The sequence below is a fragment of the Phoxinus phoxinus genome (genome assembly GCF_949152265.1).
Source record: "Phoxinus phoxinus genome assembly, chromosome: 5".
NCBI classification, from domain to species: domain Eukaryota; kingdom Metazoa; phylum Chordata; class Actinopteri; order Cypriniformes; family Leuciscidae; genus Phoxinus; species Phoxinus phoxinus.
The window spans coordinates 12,855,163-12,877,806 of NC_136880.1; the positions used below are offsets into that span (position 1 = coordinate 12,855,163).

The following is a 22,644-nucleotide window of genomic DNA, read 5'->3' on the forward strand; positions in this document are numbered from 1 at the left end:
CCCCCGTAAGAATGAAGGACCTTCACACACGGTCTGTCCCTCTTCTAGTCACATAAAACACAAGAAAAAAAGATTCAATTAACTCCATAAACATTTGTATTGTTGGTATATATTTAGCAACTTAATAAACATGACAGTCTTACATGATAACCACAGACACAAAATTGCACAAATACGTGTTTGTTAGAGGTAAAACAATTTCAAAAGTATGGCATTGTTGGGAGCACACTACTTCAAAGACTATAGAATAACACAAGACACGTCACTCGTATTGTTTTGAATGGGGAAAAGTGCAACGCTCAATATGGCGGATTAAGTCCCGCCTTCTAAATAAGAGCCAATCGGCGATTGATAAAGTCATTGCGTCACTCCAGCTGCCGTTAAACGTTCCGGTTCCTATAGAGTCGGTCAGATGCACGCTTCCACTGCACATTAGTTTGATCCAGCCTGAAAAATGTAATTTTCTGTGCGAGCGTGTAAAAACAAAATTGATGATACAGTTGTCAGATTTCATTGGTGATTTCAAATATGAAATTCAATCGTAAGCTTAGCGACACTTTTGGAGAATTTGATGTTTCCCCATTCAAAGAGATGCACTTGCATGCCCAAGAGGCAATTCAAAGATGGCCACCGAGTGAAATGACTTGTCTTAAAGGGACTTTGACTACTATTATATTATGCATACTATGCACAAAACAAGCATTTTCTTCATGTTTAAAACACCAAGATACATTTCCAAAATGTGCAGTGTATATCCAGAGCACACACATAGAATACTGTCATGGTTTGGTCACTTCCATCTGGTCTATTCTTAGTTTTGTGACAGAGCCCTGATACTATGGTCTTGTCTTTGTGCGAGTGTGCGCCTTGGAGTGCGCTCTCTTTTCCGTGTGCTTTGTTTCATCTGCGGAGCATGGTGCTCAGATCCCGGCACTCCTGTCTAGTTTGCCGTGCGCTCTTGTCTTGTGTAGTTTTTAGAGCTGTTCTTCCTCATTACCCTCCCAATTTGCTATCCTATTCTCTCTGTGTTTTCTGTCCTGTGCCAGTTCACGATCATACTCCATGTGTGTGCTATCCTGTTCCCAGCCTTGCCTTGTCCTGTGCCCAGCCTTGTGCTCAAGCCCTACTCTACCTGCTGTGCTGTGCTTAATGAATAAAAACTATTCATTCATTCATTCATTCATTCATGCATATTATGAACATGTAGAAATGCACTGAATGAATATGCTTCTTTTTTTTTTTGCTTGCAATTTGTAAATTAATCTGCAAGTAGAAAAATAGGGTTCATATATGAAACAAAACTCACCATCAGTGGTTACAGGAAACAATACTAGACAAGGGACAATGGAAACATGAGGTCTTTATATATAGATACTAATGATTAATAAGAAACACATGTGAACAATCAAACAATTAACAAATGAGAACACAGGACACATGACTAGACAAACTAGACCAATTTAAATCAGTTAAATGATTGTTTGACTGCATAAACTAGGTCAGCTGGAACCATGAACACATCCTATAACACCCAATGTCCTCGTTACATCATCATAAGAAGAAGGTCATCTATGCTAATGTCAGTCTTTCTGTTTATTCTGAGGTAGTCAGCCGGATCCAGGCCGTATCCAGATCAGATGGAGGACCTGCGCCTAGACACGACCATAACGCATGATGTAGTCAGCCGTATCCAGATCAAATGGAAGACCTGCGCCTAGACACGACCACAACTCATGATGTAGTCAGCCGGATCCGAGCCGTATCCAGATCAGATGGAGGACCTGCGCCTGGACACGACCACAACGCATGATGTAGTCAGCCGGATCCAGATCAGATGGAGGACCTGCGCCTGGACACGACCACAACGCATGATGTAGTCAGCCGGATCCGGGCCGTATCCAGATCTGATGGAGGACCTGCGCCAAGACAAGACCACAACACATGATGTAGTCAGCCGGATCCGGGCCGTATCCAGATCAGATGGAGGACCTGCGCCTAGACACGACCACAACGCATGATGTAGTCAGCCGGATCCAGATCAGATGGAGGACCTGCGCCTGGACACGACCACAACGCATGATGTAGTCAGCTGGATCCGGGCCGTATCCAGATCAGATGGAGGACCTGCGCCTGGACACGAGCACAACGCATGATGTAGTCAGCCGGATCCGGGCCCTAACCAGATCAGATGGAGGACCTGCTCCTAGACACGACCACAACACACGATGTAGTCAGCCGGATCCGAGCCATATCCAGATCAGATGGAGGACCTGCGCATAGACACGACCACAACGCATGATGTAGTCAGCCGGATCCAGATCAGATGGAGGACCTGCGCCTGGACACGACCACAACGCATGATGTAGTCAGCCGGATCCGGGCCGTATCCAGATCAGATGGAAGACCTGCGCCTAGACACGACCACAACTCATGATGTAGTCAGCCGGATCCGAGCCGTATCCAGATCAGATGGAGGACCTGCGCCTGAACACGACCCCAACGCATGATGTAGTCAGCCGGATCCGAGCCATATCCAGATCAGATGGAGGACCTGCGCCTGGACACGACCACAACGCATGATGTAGTCAGCCGGATCCGGGCCGTATCCAGATCAGATGGAGGACCTGCGCCTAGACACGACCACAACGCATGATGTAGTCAGCCGGATCCAGATCAGATGGAGGACCTGCGCCTGGACACGACCACAACGCATGATGTAGTCAGCCGGATCCGGGTCCTAACCAGATCAGATGGAGGACCTGCGCCTGGACACGACCACAACACATGATGTAGTCAGCCGGATCCGGGTCCTGACCAGATCAGATGGAGGACCTGCGCCTGGACATGACCACAACTCATGATGTAGTCAGCCGGATCCAGATCAGATGGAGGACCTGCGCCTTTCTCCATTCTGCCACCTGATGGAGTTTTGGTTTGCTTAGTTTGGGACACTTAATATTCAACAAAATTATTGATCTGCCTGCATTGACACCATTATATGTTATAACACCATTATAACTAAACTGATCTGGACGATGACATCACGGTTTTCTCCAGAGCAGCTATATAAATGAACAAAATAAATAACTTTTTTACAACAACAATGAACCATCACTGAACTTACTTAAGTTGGACTATATGGCTATTTTCTTCTAGATCTGCTGTACAGCCGAAAAACCAACTTTGTTTCATTATTTTACAGTTATCACTGTAAAGCTGCTTTGAAACAATCTGTATTGAAAAGAAGTGAAGGAGTCACATGAGGGTAAGGGAATCACAAAACAAACCAGGAAACATGACCATGACTAAACTTCAGAATAAAAGACCTGAAAACAAGAAAATGAACAGAACCAACGTTTCTGCTTCCAGTTTTTTCCTGATAATTTACAGGACAATCTTTTATAGTGGGTAGTGTGCAGTCTTCTGCCCTTGGTTGAGTGTGCGGCTACTCAGCCTATGCAGCGAGCTAAACATTCAGTAAGAGAAGGTGGTTCCAGGAATGACAGAACACATATTTCTTCTTAGTGCCTTTACTGAAGACCTCTCTCTTTTTGATTTGTTAGCTCGCTGCATAGGCTGAGTAGCCGCACACTCAACCGAGGGCAGAAGAGTAAAAAGATTATCTACCTATCAAGCACCCAAGATGTCTCAGCCTGAAAGTACACCGCCCATGTCCCAGATGGTGGCCCGGTCGGCGTGCTACTCACGTTCTTCACGCCGTTCGTCCACCAGCCAAGCTGCAGCACGAGCCCGAGCAGACGCAGAAGCTGCCCGCACCAGAGCACAGTATGCCAAACGCCAGATCGACATGGAGGTTGAGAAGGCGCGCATTGAGGCGACGCTAAACGCTCTGAAGAAGGAGGGTGAGGCTGAAGCAGCGGTTGCTGCAGCTCGTGTCCTGGAAGCGGCAGCTGACGAGGAGCATCACACCATCGACCTCACGGAGCAAGGCATCTCCCCTAAGACACCTCCTTCCATCAGATGTGCTCAAGACTATGTGAATGCTCACTTCACCAACTTCAGTTCACAAGTGAAAGAAGAAGAAAAGCCTGACACAGGACAAATCGTCAGTCATAACGACTCTCACCATCTACAACAGAGCCAAACACCAGTCGCTTCCTCTCCAGGTGAACTCCTCACTGATTTTGTAGACCGGGAACCACTGAGATTCCCTCCTACACACATGAAAATGGACATTTCACCTCAGCCTAGACCTTCAGTGACTCCGCAGACTGAATTGTCGGATCTAGCAGCCTACCTAGCACGCCGTGATCTGCTGACAGCGGGATTCAAGGTTTTCGACAACCATCCTGAGTCCTACTTGTCCTGGAAGTCCATCTTCTGCAACGCCATAGAAGGTCTCAACCTCAAGCCCAGCGAAGAGCTTGACCTTCTAACCAAGTGGCTCCACGGGGAGTCACTTCAACATGCTCTGAGGATCAGGGCGGTCCATGTGAACAACCCTCAAGCAGGCCTCCAACGTTTGTGGCAGCGTCTAGACAAGAGTTATGGCTCTCCGGAGGTAGTCGAAGCGTCACTCTTCCAACGCTTACAGACTTTTCCTAAGATATCCAATAAAGACGCTCACCTGCTGCAAGAGCTTGCAGATCTCCTGCTAGAGTTAGAGTATGCACAAAGTGAAAGTTATCTGCCAGGCCTTAGCTTTCTTGACACCCCAAGGGGGATAAACCCTATAGTTGAAAAGCTCCCTTGCGGACTCCAGGAGTCATGGGTGAAACAAGGGACAAAATACAAAAGAGACAATGGTGCAGTTTACCCACCTTTCTCATATTTTGTTCAGTTTGTAAATGACTATGCTGAAATGAAAACAGACCCTAGCTTTATGTTACCAAGTTCAAACATAGTAGCTCCAAGAGTTGACAAGACACTGGTTAAACCAACCAGATACAGAGTTCCTGTTGCAGTGAACAAAACGGATATCAGTCAAACAAATGGCACAGCTCGAGCATCCGTGCTTAATCCGGACAAGCAATGTCCTATTCACCACAAGCCTCATTCACTAGCTAAATGCAGGGGATTTAGGTCAAAAACTCTGGACGAAAGAAAAGGTATTCTCAAAGAACATGCTATTTGTTATAAGTGTTGTTCTTCCACAAGTCACAGAGCTAAAGAATGTAAAGCCATTATCCAATGCTCAGAATGTAATAGTGATGTGCACGTGTCAGCAATGCATGCCGGTCCACCTCCGTGGACACATAAAGACTCTAACCCTCTGCCTCAGAGCTACGGCGGGGAGTCCGATTCCCCAAGCCCTGTAACTACAACCAGTTGCACAGGAGTATGCGGCCAAGGCCTCAAAGGTAAATCCTGCTCTAAGATTTGCTTAGTCAACGTGTATTCCCGTACATGCCCTGAAGAGAAAAAGAGGATGTACGCCATGTTAGATGATCAAAGCAATTCATCCTTAGCCAGGTCTGCCTTCTTTGACATGTTTAATGTAAAAGGTACCATACTCCCATACACCATTAGAACATGCGCTGGTCTATCAGAGGCTGGAGGGCGCAGAGCTAGTGACTTTGTTATTGAGAATGGGAATGGGAAAGCGTCCATGCTGCTGCCCATACTAACAGAATGTGATCAGATTCCAGATAACAGGGATGAGATTCCCACCTCTGAGGCTGCGTCGGCTCACCCTCATCTACAGGCAATCGCTTCGCAGATTCCTCCTCTGGACCCATCAGCAGAAATCCTTCTCCTTTTGGGTAGGGACATCATCCAAGCTCACAAGGTCCGCAGTCAGGTAAATGGTCCAAACAGTGCGCCTTATGCTCAACGTCTTGATCTGGGATGGGTAGTTATAGGTGATGTCTGCCTCTCAGGTGCCCACAAACCCACAGTAAACTCCTTTAAGACAAACATTCTTAACAACGGCCGCCCTGCCTTCCTCAGCCCCTGTGAAAACAAAATCTATATCAAAGACAAATACACAGAAAGCTGTCATACACTTGATAAGACACAAGTTGAATTGGGTAGACACATTTTCCGGCAAACAGCAGATGATGACAAAGTGGCACTTTCAGCAGAAGATGCTTTGTTCTTGGACATTATGCACAAAAACTTTGCAAAAGATGATGCGAATAATTGGATAGCTCCACTCCCATTCCGCACCCCCAGACAGCGTTTGCCCAACAACAGGGACCAGGCCCTCAGTCGTTTAATGTCGCTCCGCAAAACGCTGAAAAGGAAACCTGAAATGAGGGAGCATTATGTTGAGTTTTTGGACAAAATCTTCAGTAAGGGCCACGCCGAACCAGATCCTGCTCTTACTCCAGACCAAGAATGCTGGTATCTTCCTAGTTTTGGAGTTTACCACCATCAAAAGCCAGGAAAAATCAGGGTAGTCTTTGATTCGAGTGCTCAATGCAGCAATGTTTCTCTCAATGACGTGCTACTAAAAGGGCCAGATCTCAATAACACTCTTGTGGGAGTTCTGATGCGGTTCAGGTCTGACCCATACACAGTCATGGCGGACGTGGAGCAAATGTTTCACAACTTTCTGGTCAGAGAGGACCACCGCAACTACCTTCGCTTCTTGTGGTTCAAAAACAATGATTTGGATGGAGAAGTGCAGGAATTCAGGATGAGAGTACACGTATTTGGGAACTGCCCCTCCCCATCAGTGGCCATCTATGGACTGAAACGGTCAGCGTTGGAGGGAGAAAGGGAATACGGCAGTGATATAAGAGAGTTCATTGAACGTCACTTTTACGTAAATGATGGACTGAAATCGTTCTCTTCCACAGATGAGGCCATTGACATTCTCTGTAGAGCTCAGAAGATGCTGGCTCAGTGTAACATACGCCTGCACAAAATCTCGCCCAACTGTCCTATCATCACAAGTGCTTTTCCAAGTGAGGACCTTGCAACGGACATGCAGGGCCTTGACCTCGGGCAGACTACCCCACCCATGCAGCGCAGCTTAGGCTTGGGCTGGGACCTAACCACAGACCTGTTCAAGTTTCAGGTAACAGTCAATGAAAAGCCCTTCACTAAACGGGGAGTGCTGTCAGTCATTAATAGTGTGTTCGACCCGCTTGGCTTTGCTGTCCCAGTCATTGTAGAAGGCAGGGCCATACTGAGAGACATTTCCACTGATGTTTGTGAATGGGACACCGAACTGCCTAAAGACAAATTACAACGGTGGCAACAATGGAAAGACTCCCTCAAATATCTACGACAACTTGAAGTTCCCAGAATGTACACCTCAATACCACTATCTGCAGCTCTAACTAAGGAGATCCATGTTTTTTGTGATGCATCCACTAAGGCAGTGGGCGCTGTTGCTTACTTCAAACTCACAGATAGAGATGGACAAAGTGAAGTGGGTTTCCTTCTCGGCAAAGCAAGGCTTTCCCCAAAACCAGACATCACCATACCCAGACTTGAACTTTGCGCAGCAGTCCTGGCTGTTGAGGTGGCCGAGGTAGTCCTGGAGGAGCTAGATATCGCAGTCGAACCGGTAAACTTCTACACAGACTCCAAAGTAGTGCTCGGCTACATCTTTAACAAAAAGAGACGCTTTCATGCTTATGTGCACAACAGAGAGGAACGTATTAAGTGCTTCACACAAGCTCACCAGTGGCATTATGTGCCCACTCATTTAAATCCTGCTGATCATGCCACCCGAGCACTACCCGCTGAGCAGCTCTCTAACTCCACATGGATCACTGGACCCGCTTTCCTTTCCAATTCAGGGAAAAGTCAAGCATAGGCAGAGTTGTTTGATCTTGTGGACCCAGAGACTGACAATGAACTGCGACCTGAGGTCACTACTTGTGCCACTTAAAGTGGCACTTGTGCTCTCTCAAAGAATAGACTCAGTAGTGTCAGATTTGAAAGGTTTTCGAGTTGGAAGATACTGCTTAAAGCTATATCCAAACTCCAACACATTGCCCAGTCATTTAAGCCGAACACAGAGAGCTCCTGTCATGGCTGGCACAGCTGTAATGAACATTTGACTGAAAAACAGCTCAACCAAGCCAAGAACACTATCATTCACACTGTTCAAAGAGAAGATTACGCAGAGGACATAAGACAAGTTGAAAAAGGTGTGCCCCTTAAAAACTCAAGCCCACTTAGCAAACTGAGCCCTATTGTCGACACTAATGGAATCCTCAGAGTGGGTGGAAGACTAAAACGTGCACAGTTGACATCGGACGAAACAAATCCCATACTTATCCCTGGAAAGCACCACCTTGCCCAGCTCATTATAGAACACTTCCATGGGAAAGTAGGTTTTTGGATTGTGGGAGGTAAAAGAACAATAAGCAGAGTGATATTCAACTGTGTCACATGCCGCAAACTAAGGGGCAGACAACAGGAACAGATCATGGCGGAGCTACCAGAGGACAGGCTGTCCACGGACCCTCCTTTCACACATGTAGGCCTTGATGTGTTCGGCCCCTGGCCTGTCATAGTCAGAAAAACACGTGGTGGGCAATCGGATGCTAAGCGATGGGCAGTCATATTTACATGTATGAGCACACGCTCCATTCACATTGAGATTGTAGAATCGATGGACACGTCGTCGTTCATAAATGCCTTGCGTCGTTTCTTCGCCATCAGGGGTGCAGTCAAACTTCTAAGATCCGATTGTGGGACAAATTTTGTGGGCGCCTGCAAAGAACTGCAAATGGACAAACAGGGCTGTCACAACAGCAAACTTCACAGCTTTCTCAAAGACTCTGGCTGCAAATGGCATTTTAATCCCCCACATGCATCTCATATGGGTGGCTCCTGGGAGCGCATGATTGGGGTCACACGCAAAATCCTCGATGCAATGCTCCTAGAGCATAGAAATGCAAAACTTACTCACGAGATCTTAGTGACATTAATGGCTGAAGTCACTGCAATAGTAAATGCTCGTCCGCTCACAGCAGTTTCTACAGATCCAGAAAACCCAACCATTCTTACCCCTGCCATGCTACTTACACAAAAAGTTGCGACTCCACCTGTCCCACCAGGTCAGTTTGAAAGCAGGGATCTTTTCAGAGCGCAATGGAGGCGCGTACAATACCTCGCCAATGTTTTCTGGAGCCGATGGCAAAGGGAATACATCTCAGGACTTCAGAACCGCCGCAAATGGAAAACAGTAAAACCAAATCTACAAACAGGAGATGTTGTTTTGCTAAAGGAGGCACTTGAACATAGGGACAACTGGCCACTTGGACTCATCTCCAAAATCTTCCCAAGCGAGGATGGACTTGTCAGGAAAATAGAGGTGAAGATTTTCCGCAAGGGTGAACTCAGATGCTACATAAGACCTATAAGTGAGGTTGTGTTATTGGTATCTAAGGACAGTACTTAGAATCATGGTACTTTATCTGTATTTACATGCTAGTTATGGATGACATTCTACAGATGTCAGACGGGGAGTATTCTGTCTCTCTATGTTCAAAAGTATTTGTATTAGTTCGCTGGTGCATTTCTTTATTTTCCCACTAGGGGTCAGTATCTCCGTTAGTGTTTTTGGTTACACGCGTGTGAGGAAATGTCCGGAGGTGCTGACATTCTACACTCCTCTCAGACCCCTTATATCTTTGGGAAGCTTTGACATGCCATAATCTTTTTACTCTTCTGCCCTCGGTTGAGTGTGCGGCTACTCAGTCTATGCAGCGAGCTAAACAAATCAAAAAGAGAGAGGTCTTCAGTAAAGGCACTAAGAAGAAATATGTGTTCTGTCATTCCTGGAACCACCTTCTCTTACTGAATGTTTAGCTCGCTGCATAGGCTGAGTAGCCGCACACTCAACCGAGGGCAGAAGATGCAGGAATCGAAGTAGGAGAGGATCAGAGCTCACCTGGGGTGCTTCTCATTTCTAATTTGTGCATCCTTGTTTCCTTTCCTCAACTCTCAGCCCCACCACCCGTAGGATTTGAGTGAAGGATGCAAGAAAAGAAAATGAGGATGGAGGAATCGAAAGAAAGCTTATGTGTAGCCTACTAATAACCCTGATCACTCGAGCATCACTTCAAAGCACTCATCAGCTGCGCTCAAAGGATCTACCCTTATGGTTTTAAGTTGGTTATTATTAAGTTATTATTAAGTGCATAAAATGATTAAGTCCGTCAGGTTTTTCGACAATAAAGACTTTCGCATACACCTGTGCATCTCTGCTCATATCTCCTCAGGAATCTTCCTCACTCCTCCTACCTTGCTTCCTCGGGGTGCAATTACAGAATTAAGATGTTCTTCAAGATGGCTAACTTTGATCAGTTTCCGGGTCTGATGCATCTATTTGAGTATTGAGAAGCACCCTTAGCAGCGTTCACTGTTCCCTTCTCCCTAAATTGTTATATTTGAAAGCACTAAACTTGGTGATAAATATCTGCTGCGATGTTAAATGGTTGGGCACAGGTTTGGTGGTATGGGTAGGTTTAAGGTTGGGTTAAAAGATAAGGGAAGAGTCAGTAGTGTAATTACATGCAGGTATTTTAAAATACAAGTCAGTTCCATGCACTATACATGAGATTTAATGTCTTCCTTTAAGGTTAACTTCATGAGTAGCACTGGAAATGAGCATTGCTGATTTTGGTGTAAATTAAAGCAGTGCCTTTTGGCATCCTTTCATACATGGATATTTAGTTACCGTACACACTGACACACTGAATAATTCAAACCCATGGTTGGCCTCTGCTCTGGCTGAGTCATTTAGTCTTTGTACTTATGCTTTTGTAAGGAGACACGTCTTCTTCTGCTCCAATTCTCTCTTTATTTCATCTTCATTATACCTTCATTGTAAAATAATAGTGATTTCCCTCCTTAACAAACATCACTAATAAATGAGGAATATGAGGAAAGAAATGCACGAGGAATATAATGTACCTCCTTACAGTAATCTCAACATTTTCCACTGTCTCCATCCTTGCAATTACTTTCTCCCTAGTTATGGGGACTGAATACCCACAACCCATCTGGCGTGCAGTACTTGTATGGTCTGTCTCTTCCTTTATCTTTCTCTCATCCAATACCCTTTGTACTCGCGCCATATTTTCTTATCCTCACTTATGTCTTCAAAGCTTTTCACTTTCATTGAAATAAATATTCAAATAGTTGATATGCTTATGTAACGATCCCTTTAAGATAAAAAGCTCAATATTGACTCTTGAGCCAATGTGCATTGACAGCTGTATATGTATAATAATGTTACCTATGCCTGGTAGGCGCACCCCACGCTTTGTGTTACAATGGCCCCTACGAATAAGCCCCTACAAAGCCAGTAAACAGTAAAAAATAGGCCAGCATATACGGGGCTAGTAGCTTACAGCAGAGGGAGAGATTTTGTTCGCGTTTGATCTTGCATTTCTATGTGAATAGTTGCATGTTCATTTGTAGAGAAAAATAATTAGCAGTACTTGAGGGAATACATCTGTGCCAATTAAAAGCAGGAGATGTCTCTGTGTAATTCCTCACGCTATGAGTGTTTGTGTATGAGTGTTCAGTGTGGCTTTGTACCCTAGAGGCCCTTAGCCTAAACATAACTGGATATAACTGGACTCTATGAACATTCCAAAAAGATATATATATATATATAAAAAATAAATATATATATATGCAAGCATGTCTAAATATATGTCTATCTCTATGTCTCTATCTAGTCATCTATCCATCCTCTAAGCATCACATTCTTGCGTATCACTCAGATGGCCTTTACAAATCCATTGCCAGCTGTTAGACTATTTTCCCCTCTTTATCAAGCCCTGAAGACAGAATAGGACTGGGTGATGCATTCATTGTTAGCAGTGTGCTACTGTGCCCTAAATCTAAAATAGTGTACAATAACAAGCAAGAATTACAAACATTAACAAATAGCAGATTAGTACATCATGGTTTACATTCATTAAAGCTGCAGTCCGTAGTTTTTCCTCTTTGTCGCCATCTCTGGTCAAAATCTGCAATTGCAGTTATTCGCGAAATTATCAACTTTACGTGGGTTGTGCCTCGGCACGGCACGGATGAATCCAATGTTTTGAGGAGAATGTGCGGCTGTCAGTCGCCGTGCCGGTGTGGATCCTGGCATTCGCAATAACAGATTATACTTTTTGGATGTATGACCAACATAATCATTTTCACCGGAAAATGTCATCTGAACAAGTAACATCCACTGTTCTGACCAACTGGGGAAAAAATCACTGCAGTAAATCGCGCTGATTTAACGATCATATCACGTCAAACCGTGCAAATTATACTTTGTTCTCAAATTGTTAATGTTAACAACACGCATGGGCCGGTTGCAGTCTTTTTTTTTTTCTGTAGCCACTCCGAAGTCTGAAGTCTTTTGCATTTTACACCGGGTGAATCTCCAGTCGACACTGGTGATTGTCGTTTGAACCTTTCTGGATCCGCCATCAAATTAATACGTTTAATTATATCAAGTGTTGTGAGAAAAGGCTATGCATCTCCACCTCCAACATCCTCACAGGCAACATAGCCTATACTAGCCGAGACTCTTCTTTATGTGTACAGATGTGACGTAATGACGTAAAGACATTTCCCGCAGAAATCGACCAGAACCACTGGAATTAAAAACATTATTACAAGCTTACCGGTTTGAATTGAGCTAAGGCAAGTAGATAGTTTTGAACACTGGCTGGTCATGTACTTACTCAAAAAATTATTTTGGATAATTTTTAACCCAAAAAAGTTTCGGACTGCAGCATTAAAAGTTACTAAGTAATGCAATGTTATTATTTTTTTGGAGTAACGCAATATAGTAATGCATTAATTTTAAAAGTAACTTTCTGCAACACTGTCCGTAACTACGTTTTTAAGAAATTGCTGGATTAAAAGGCAGCATTTAATTTTAAATCAAGTGCCCAAACTATAAAATCTGCCAAGTGGGCACATATCTCAAATTCAGCAGATTAATCAGCCTGGATGATTCATCCATCTATAACTACATCTACATATAATATATTTGAATGCAGGAGACTGAGGAGTGTTTTAACAGGCGATGAGTTTTAACATGAACTACAGGGCCGACATGACCACTGCTTTCCTGGGTGACAGTATTATAAATCTGTGACACACACACACACACACACACACACACACACACACACACACACACACACACACACACACACACACACACAATGCATAATCAGTGAGTTATAGATGCTAAAACAAAACCAAGTTCAAGCACTGCCCATCTCCCTGAATAAATCTTTTTTATTTATTTTTATATTATGTTGTTATAGTGCAACTATATTATAACTATATTATATATATATAATAGTGTTATAGTGTTATATATGCATCAGCATTCTAGAGCAACACTATTAAATAAAGGGTAACACTTTACAATAAGGTTAATTAGTTAACACTGGTTAACTACATTAGTTAGTTGCACTTATACAGCATTTATTAATCTTTTTTAATGTTAATTTCAACATTTACTAATACTTTATTAAAATCTTGTTAACATTAGTTAATGCACGGTGAACTAACATCAACAAACAATGAACAGCTGCATTTTTACAAAAGATTAACAAATACAGTAACAAATTTGCTCATGGTTAGTTCATGTTAGTTAATATATTGTTAACTAATGACCCTTATTTAAAGTGTTACCAAATAAAAGTTATTTAGAAAAAATTACCCAATGTGCCTAACCAGGCAAAACGACAAACCCTAGACCCAAACTGTAACCTAAGTCTATAGCCTACCTTGAAATGTATCGGTGTCCGTGTGCATCCATAAGCAGAGCTCCTCCGTGTCGCAGGCGCACAGCCACGGGTTCCCGCTCAGCCCGAGAGACCTGAGCCCGCCGAGTGCCATGAGGGAGCTCACGTTGAGTCTGCTCAGGTTGTTCCTGCTGATGTCCAGCACCTGAAGAGCACTGGCGTGCGAGAAAGCCAGAGGGTGAAATTCTGACAGCCTGGGGTTATCCGTCAGTCTCAACATCACCAGGCTCTCCAGCGCTCTGAAGGTCTGCTCCTCAATCTTACCCAAGGAATTGAAGGACAGGTCCAGATATGCCAACTTCCTCAGGTTTCCAAACGTGGATTCAGATATGTGTGTGAGAGAGTTATTGCTGAAGTCCAGATACATCAGGTCTGACAGGAAATTGAGCTCGAGCGCGGGCAAATCAGAGATTCGGTTGTTGGACAGGATGAGCTGGCGGGTGGTCAGCGGGAGTCCTGTTGGGAATCTGCTGAGGTCTTGTTCAGCGCACTGGACAACATGCTGGTCATCACACACACAGCGCTCTGGGCAGCCAGAAGGGATCGAGGACACCACGTGCACTAAAAGCACAAGCAATATCTTTGTTCCGATACACATGCTGTGGCTGCGAGCTTCATGAAGCCTTAACAGGTTATGGATACGCCACAGAGAACCTCCACAGAGAAAACAAGACCACTAATGTCTCCCTAGTGTATGTGAGTGAGTGAGAGAGTGAGTGAGTGAGAAAGCGACTGAGAGAGAAAGAGAGTGAGAGCTCTGTGGCTGCGCTTCTTCCTTTCATCACTGTAGGACAGTTGTATTCCTGATGTGTCTGTATGTATTTATGGGAAGATGACGAAAAGGAATTAAAAACAGTTTAATACGCATGTCAGGAGTTCTAAGACAAGTAATAATTTGAGGAGTTCTTGTCACATTTTTGGGTTTATTTAGTCGTTTAGAGGTTGTTTTTGTCCTGCTTTTCTGTTCAGTGTATGTTTGAGTTTATTCTATTTCATGCCTTTTTTCTCTTTATGTTGCGGCGAAACATAACATGGATATATTTTTATGAGATTCATCTAACAATACTTTTTAGGAAATAATAATACAACTGTAAAAATTTCCTCTGCAAATTTTCTTAAACTTTACAGTTTTTTTATTGTGTAACGATGAGGCATTCAGGCATGGGAAGCAGAGCCACGTGCAGTGAGATTTATTAAAATAATCTACAAGGTTTATGAAAACAAGGTAACTGGAGCAAACAACGATAAATGGGACAGGAGATAACTAGATAATAAAAAGTATGTAAATACAATGACTGACAACCAAACTAATGACAAGCAGGGCTATAAATGCTGAGCAGAACTAATTGTAAACTGATACTGAGTTAATATGGAAACTGATAAGTAGATGGGTGTGGTCAAATGAGTGTCCATGGCAGCAAACAAGGGAACAGAGCAGCCTGGAAACATGAAGTGAACAAAGCAACAATGGAAATACAGAACTTCAAGATAAAAGTCCATAGGGCTTGCACAGACTAGTCGAGTTGTCGAGAGATCGACTACTTCAACCACTAGTTGGCGCTGTCGGTATTCTCATCTCAACTTTTAAATAAAGTTATTTCAAAAGCCTACATTTGAAATAACAAACTTGAGCGCGCAAAAGACGCGATATGTGAACGGCCCCTAAAAGTGGACATTGCGTCTGAAATGAGAGTCAAGAACGGCTATTTATTTGGCTTTACTCTGTTACATGAATTTTTTTATATGTAATGTCATAATTGTCAAGCATAGCGTTAGTTCTGGCAGGTCACGTTAGTCAAGCTTGCATCAGCTGACTCTCAGCTGATCCACGTCTACCTATAGGAATACGACGCCTATCACCGTACGCATATATAAGCTCCTTCAGTATTATCACTAGCTATCGCGTTTCTCAGGAGCTCATTACCCTCCTCCACCCCCAGCTCCTCCTGTCTCCAGTCAGGATTTGGCATTCTGATTCCCCTTGAATCAGAATAAATCCTCAAAATATGTTGTACTTTAAAATCTTGAATCAATGATATCTGCATACATTAATGTTGGTTCTGTTCTGTTTACCCCAAGGGGGGTTATTGCTGCTCTCCCTGCTCTTATCCATGCTAGGCTGCATGGATGCGCAATTGCGCAGGGAGTTCTCGCCCAGAATAGAACGATACCGCCAATCCAAACTATATGCTAATTGTCAATCGTATTTGACGATAGTGGTCCTGACAGAAATAATGTTTTGAGAGTTTTCTCATGTAATTGTTGCATTAGGCTATACATTAGTAAACATTTATTCATAAGAACTGTTGCATGTCAGGAGAGTGGAGGAGCGAAGACAGATCAGGGGGAGGGATGGAGGGCCAGGTCCATGGAGTGGAGGAAGGACTGGAGACAGAGGTAGTGCTGGTAACCAGGGTGGCGCAGGCTGGATAGAAGACCCCTCAGCAGAGCTTGAGACCACCAATGTAGATCATTGTGATACATTATCTGTACAGAAGTACAAAATGATTTGTGTATTTTAACATGTTACTCTAAAAGTGTTGGGCTCTCTAAGAACGTCCTTCCTCCCTCGGTGCGCATGTACTAAGAACACACACGTGAGCTGTTTCATACTTGATATGCTGTGTTGGCAACAAGAGCTCTGTTAATAAAATAATAGCATTGCGTTCACATGTGGCAGTCGCTGTGTAATTTATGTGACGTACAACAACCACAGCTGAGTTGACGGGACTACAGACCTCCATGGCGGTGCAGAAGACCACAGCAGAGTGAATGGAGCTGAAGACTTCCTGGGTAGAGCAGACTGAGCTGGTGACCATCTCAACAGAGCAGAGGCAGGGCAGGGCAGGCAGGACCCACAGGGATGGTACCTGAGGAAATAACAGAACACTCAAAGAGTTGGAGTTCACTGTAACAGGACTGGCAGGGCGTTCGGAAACGACATCCAGAGTCATAGTAGGACTGGCAGGGCATTTAGTAACAACATCCACTGTCGTAGCAGGACTGGCAGGATACTTAGAAACAACATCCACAGTCGTAACAGGACTGGCAAGGCTTGACCGTCATAACGGGACTGGAGTCAACACAGGACTGTGTTCAGGGGTTGGAGCGGGTTCTTGACTAAACACTGGAGCGAACTCATAGACTGGAGTGGGCTCTGAAGCGGATTTATGGACTGGAGAGGGCTCTGGAGCTGATTCATGGACTTGAGCGGGCTATGGAGTTGACTTATGTATTGGAGCAGGCTCTGGAGCTGACTCATGGACTGAAGCGGGCTCTGGAGCTGACTCATGGTCTGGAGAGGGCTCTGGAGTTGACTCATGGACTGGAGAGGGCTCTGGAGTTGACTCATGGACTAAAGTGGGATCTGGAGCTGACTCATGGACTGGAGCAGGCTCTGGAGTTGACTCATGGACTAAAGCGGGCTCTTGAGCGGATTCATGTACTGGAGTGGGCTCTGGAGTTGACTCATGGACTGAAGTGGGATCTGGAGCTGACTCAAGGACTGGAGCAGGCTCTGGAGTTGACTCATGGACTAAAGCGGGCTCTTGAGCGGATTCATGGACTGGAGTGGGCTCTGGAGTGGACTCTTGGGCTGGAGAGGGCTCTAGAGCGGATTCATGAACTGGAGCAGGCTCTGAAGCTGACTAATAGACTGGAGTGGACTTTGGAGCTGACTCTTGGACTGGACTGGTCTCTAGAGTGGATCCATGGACTGGAGTCGGCTCTGAAGTTGACTCATGGACTGGAGCGGGCTTTGGAGCGGATTCTTTGACTGGAGTGGGCTCTGGAGTTGACTCATGTACTGGAGCAGGCTCTGGAGCGGATTATTCGACTGGAGTGGGCTCTGGAGTTGACTCATGTACTGGAGTGGGCTCTGGAGTTGACTCATGTACTGGAGTAGGCTCTGGAGTTTACTCATGTACTGGAGAGGGCTTTGGTGTTGACTCATGGACTGTAGTGGGCTCTGGAGTTGACTCATGGACTGGAGGGGGCTCTGGAGTGGACTCTGGAGTTGACTCATGGACTGGAGCGGGCTCTGGAGCATATTCTTCGACTGGAGTGGGCTCTGGAGTTTACTCATGTACTGGAGTGGGCTCTGGAGTTGATTAATGTACTGGAGAGGGCTCTGGAGTTGACTCATGTACTGGAGTGGGCTCTGGAGCGGATCTTAGGCTGGAGAGGGCTCTAGAGCGGATTCATGGACTGGAGCAGGCTCTGAAGTTGACTCAATTTCAATTTCAATCATTTATTGCCATGTCAACAAGTTGATAGGAATTTGTCTTGGTACAACTCTCAGACAAAAATAGCCTAAAGACAGACAACACAAGTACAAAAAAAAATAACAACAATAACAACAATACCCAGCAAACAGTTAAACAGTAGACCAAACCCTGCAGACATTAAAGAGACAATACAAAGAAGAAAGTGCTAAGAAAGTGCACAGTGCACACAGTTAGTAAAATGCTGCAGTCAGTGCAAATTCAGATGTCTGATAGCCAGAGGGTAAGTGCTGTCTCTGAAACGTGATGTGGAAGTCTTAATGCTCCTATATCTTCTTCCTGATGGGAGGAGATTAAAGAGATGGTGAGCAGGGTGAGAGTGGTCCGCTATGATGTTTTTAGCCTTTCTTTCCACTTTTTCTTTCCAGCCTTTTTTTCAAATCACAGGTGATTTCCACTGTCAAAACGACAGTAGAAGTCATTAAGCCTCTCAGGAAGAGAGGGGTCACTAACTGGAGCATGGTGTTTGATCTTATAGTCAGTAATGTCCTGCAGCCCACGCCAGACACCTTTGATGTCATTTGCATGTAGTTTATTTTCAAGTTTAGCTTTATAGGAAGCCTTGGATTTCAACACAGCTCGCTGAAATTCGTATTTCAGTAATTTATATTGTACCATATCACCACTCTTATAAGCAGCCTGTTTTTTCTTACATAGCACTCTCACTTCATTATTGAACCAGGGCTTACTATTATTAAAGACATAAACAGCTCTTAAAGGAATACAAACACTCTCACAGAATTGAATATAGGATGTGACAGTATCAGTAAAGATGTTAATGTCCTGACCATCAGACCAAAAGTTACTCCATACGGTGGAGTCTAAGCAGTCCTGTAATGTGTCTATGGCTTGTGGGGAACATTTCCTAAAAAGTTTGACAGTTGGTTTCGCCTTTTTAAGTTCCTGGCGAAATTTTGGTATAAGAAAAATGGTGTTGTGGTCAGACTCACCCAAAGGGGCCCTGGCCACAGCATGATAAGCCTCAGGAATAGGAGAGTAGCATTGATCCAGTGTTTTATCCTTCCTGGTAGCGATCTGGATTTGGGGTTTGTATCTGGGAAGTGCCTTCGTCAAGGAGACATGGTTGAAATCTCCCAGCACAAACATGGCAGCGTCGGGATTGTTGTTTTCTACCTCCGTGATATTATACACAAGTTGCTGCAGAGCAGCCGAAGCCGAGGCGTCCGGGGGAATATAAATAACCATCAGGACAACAGAACAAAACTCTCGAGGCAAGTAGAAGGGCTTACACATCACAGTGAGAGACTCCAACTCTGGAGAGCAGGTTTGTGACAAGTTTTTACAGTCCGAACACCAGTTGCTATTGATGTAGCAGCCAACCCCGCCTCCACGTAGTTTTTGTGAGCACGCAGTGCGGTCTGCACGGTGTAGAGAAAAGCCGGCTAGTTGTAACATGGAGTCTGGGAAACTCTCAGCCAACCAGGTCTCAGACAGGCAGATAGCGGCGGCGTCCCTGAAGTCTCTTTGTGTACGAATGAGCATAGAAAGTTCGTCCATTTTGTTTGCCAGGGAGCGGACATTGAAAAGAATCAGGTTTGGTAGAGCAGGGCTGTAGGTGCGACGCCTAAGCCGGACAAGAGCGCCACCCCTCACTCCCCGCTTACACACAGCAAAAACTCCGGTGTTCACAGAAAACACTCCAGTGTTAAATTAACACTCCTGGGAGTTTATATGAGTCCACACTCAAGAGTGTAAAGTGTTAAAATATGAGTGTTAAATGAACACTCAAGAGTGTTAAAATTAATGAGATAATTAAGTTAATAATTGAGTGATGATTGAACATTAGTGATGAACACCTGATGATAACAAGCAGAATCACTGAAGGAGAAAATCTCAAATTGTAAGCCACCATTATGGAGATCAGTGTTTGCTTTAGTTGGGCTCTTCACCCTTATATTATTTACTTTAAATTTTATTTGTCTGCTGTTATTAATTTATAACAGACAGATGAATAAAGAAAAAAAAGTGATCTGTTGGTTATGTAATGACAATCATAATTTCAACTTGATCACTGAACCCTTAGTTCTGACTTAGTTTTAAGTTGTTTATTACAGCATAACTGTGATTCTACATAAATATCCAGAATTTTTGATAAATAAATACGGAATAATTTGTTTTAATAATTATAAATTATTTATTAAAAAAAATCTTTATTTTAGGCACACACAGACATCAATATTCAGTCTATGCATCTCAACAATGGTGATGAGCAAAATATTCAATTAAAAGGTCATAATTTATTAATTCCGCAATGCATGATGGAAGCCATTAATGAGTTGATTGGTGGCAGCCACTGCAACATGCTTTATTATTGTCACCATTGTTGAGATTCACAGGCTGATTATTGATGTCTGTGTTTCTAAATAAAGTCATTTAAAAGTCTCTTGATCAGAACAATGTTTATTAAATATTTTGGACTATGTTAAAAATACTGAAAATCATATGCTTTAGTATCAGAGAGCTGCTTTATTAACAAGTTACACCAATCTATCTAAATATGTTTTGTTTATTTCAGATCACAATATGATTATGTCAAAACATAATCAACACCATCAGATCACATTTTCTCTTTGTCCATCTGACTGTTACTAATCAGTAACAGCAGACAAGCAAAATCTAAAGTTAATAAAATAAGGGTCAAGAGCCCAACTAAAGCAAACACTGATCTCCATAATGGTGGCTTACAATTTGAGATTTTCTCCTTCTGTGATTCTGCTTGTTAACATCAGGTGTTCATCAATAATGCTCAATCATCACTCAATTAATAACTTAATTATCTCATTAACTTTAACACTCTTGAGTGTTCATTTAACACTCATATTTTAACACTTTACACTCTTGAGTGTGGACTCATATACACTCCCAGGAGTGTTAATTTAACACTGGAGTTTTTGCTGTGCAGCATTGTTTAAGCCGCTCCTTGTGTGGTTGGAAATCCGGCGATAAATCGGGCAAAAAAACGGGCATGCTGTCCCGAATGTGAAGTAATGCAGATCTGTCATACTGAATAATACCAAGGCTGGGTTCTAGGAACATGCAGGACAACACCAAACAAACAAACAAAACAGAGAGTAGTACCGAGTCGCCATTGAGCGGCGCCATTTTGGTGCAGAAATATTCTGCTCATAGACTGGAGTAGACTTTGGAGCTGACTCTTGGCCTAGAGTGGGCTCTGGAGTGGATTCATGGCCTGGACCGGGTTCTGGAGCGGATTCATGGACTGGCGAGGGCTCTGGAGTTGACTCATGTACTGGAGCGGGCTCTGGAGCGGATTCTTCAACTGCACTGGGCTCTGGAGTTGACTCATGGACTGGAGCGGATACTTCGACTGGAGTGGGCTCTGGAGTTGAGTCATGGACTTGAGCGGGCTCTGGAGCGGATTCTTCGACTGGAGTGGGCTCTGGAGTTGACTCATGTACTGGAGTGGGCTCTGGAGTTGACTCATGTACTGGAGTGGGCTCTGGAGTGGACTCTTGGGCTGGAGAGGGCTCTAGAGCGGATTCATGGACTGGAGCAGGCTCTGAAGTGGACTCATAGACTGGAGTGGACTTTGGAGCTGACTCTTGGCCTGGAGTAGGCTCTGGAGTGGATTCATGGACTGGAGTCGGCTCTGGATTGGGCTCTTGGGCTGGACCGGGCTCTGAAGCAGATTCATGGACTGGAGAGGGCTCTCGAGTTGACTCATGTACTGGAACAAGTTCTGGAGATGGTACCGCTGCCTCGATGAGAGCCGAGTCAGTGTGTGTGTGTAGCCCAAACATACAAAATGGACACTGCCATAACAGGGAGCACTGAAGATAGAGAAACAGCCTCTGAGACTGACAGCACTGCAGGTAACAGGCTTGAGGGTTCAGGCCTTGGGATGTCAGCCACTCTTGCTGAAATCAGTGGTGGCTCCGCCAAACTGGAGATCAGCCTCAGATGCCCTTGAAATGCCTGGGTGTCTTCAAGTGTGATGTTCACGACGACCGGGAACACTGGTGTGGCATCCGTGACGGCTGAAGATTTTGGCGTGACATTTATGACGGCTTATTCATACTGTTTATACAGTATTTGTACATGTCATAACTACATACATGACAAACTGTTGTGCACTTCATACACTCTGAGTTTGGAAAATACACAAGATAGTAGTGTTTTACATTTGTAACATCCGTGTGCAGTGTATATGTTGGACTGTGTGTAAAGTTATGATGTAAAAATTTTTTTTTAAAGTTAAATATTTGAAAACGAGTTTCAAAATGCAAAGTTTTGAAACCAATCCCATTATTGTCTCAGTGTAAACTACAAAAATGGTGACGTCATGCGCATGTGTATTACGCGTAGTGTTTCTTTATAAAGTGACATCGCCAACCATGCAAACTACATATTTTTTTGAATCCGTGTGAGCCGGGATCGTTTTGACAACATTGTTGTCTATATGCGAAAAACGCGAAGGAGATTTTTTTTCAGTGTTTTGTACATTGTTGTCATGTAAATACCCCTAGTTCCGGTTTCATTAGTTCCCTTGGTTTCTGATTGTCTTGTTAGTTTCCAAATGATTTGACAGATTTTTTGCCACCAGTTTCTTGTTCAGTTGCTGGTATTTATAATCCTGTGTTGGTGTTACATGCCTGTCTGGACTTCCTTCTGTG

General features: G+C 44.0%; 1 protein-coding gene across 1 annotated transcript; it reads right to left on the reverse strand.

Moving 5' to 3' along the window:
• Window positions 1-9: 9 nt before the first annotated feature.
• Window positions 10-14,431, reverse strand: LOC306998957 (uncharacterized protein; the record flags this gene model as incomplete). Its single annotated transcript, XM_079613356.1, has 2 exons — window positions 13,689-14,431; window positions 10-44 (listed from the first exon to the last, which is right to left on the reverse strand). Coding segments are annotated over exons 1-2 (651 nt in total), but the record flags the coding sequence as incomplete, so codon positions are not given.
• Window positions 14,432-22,644: the final 8,213 nt, after the last annotated feature.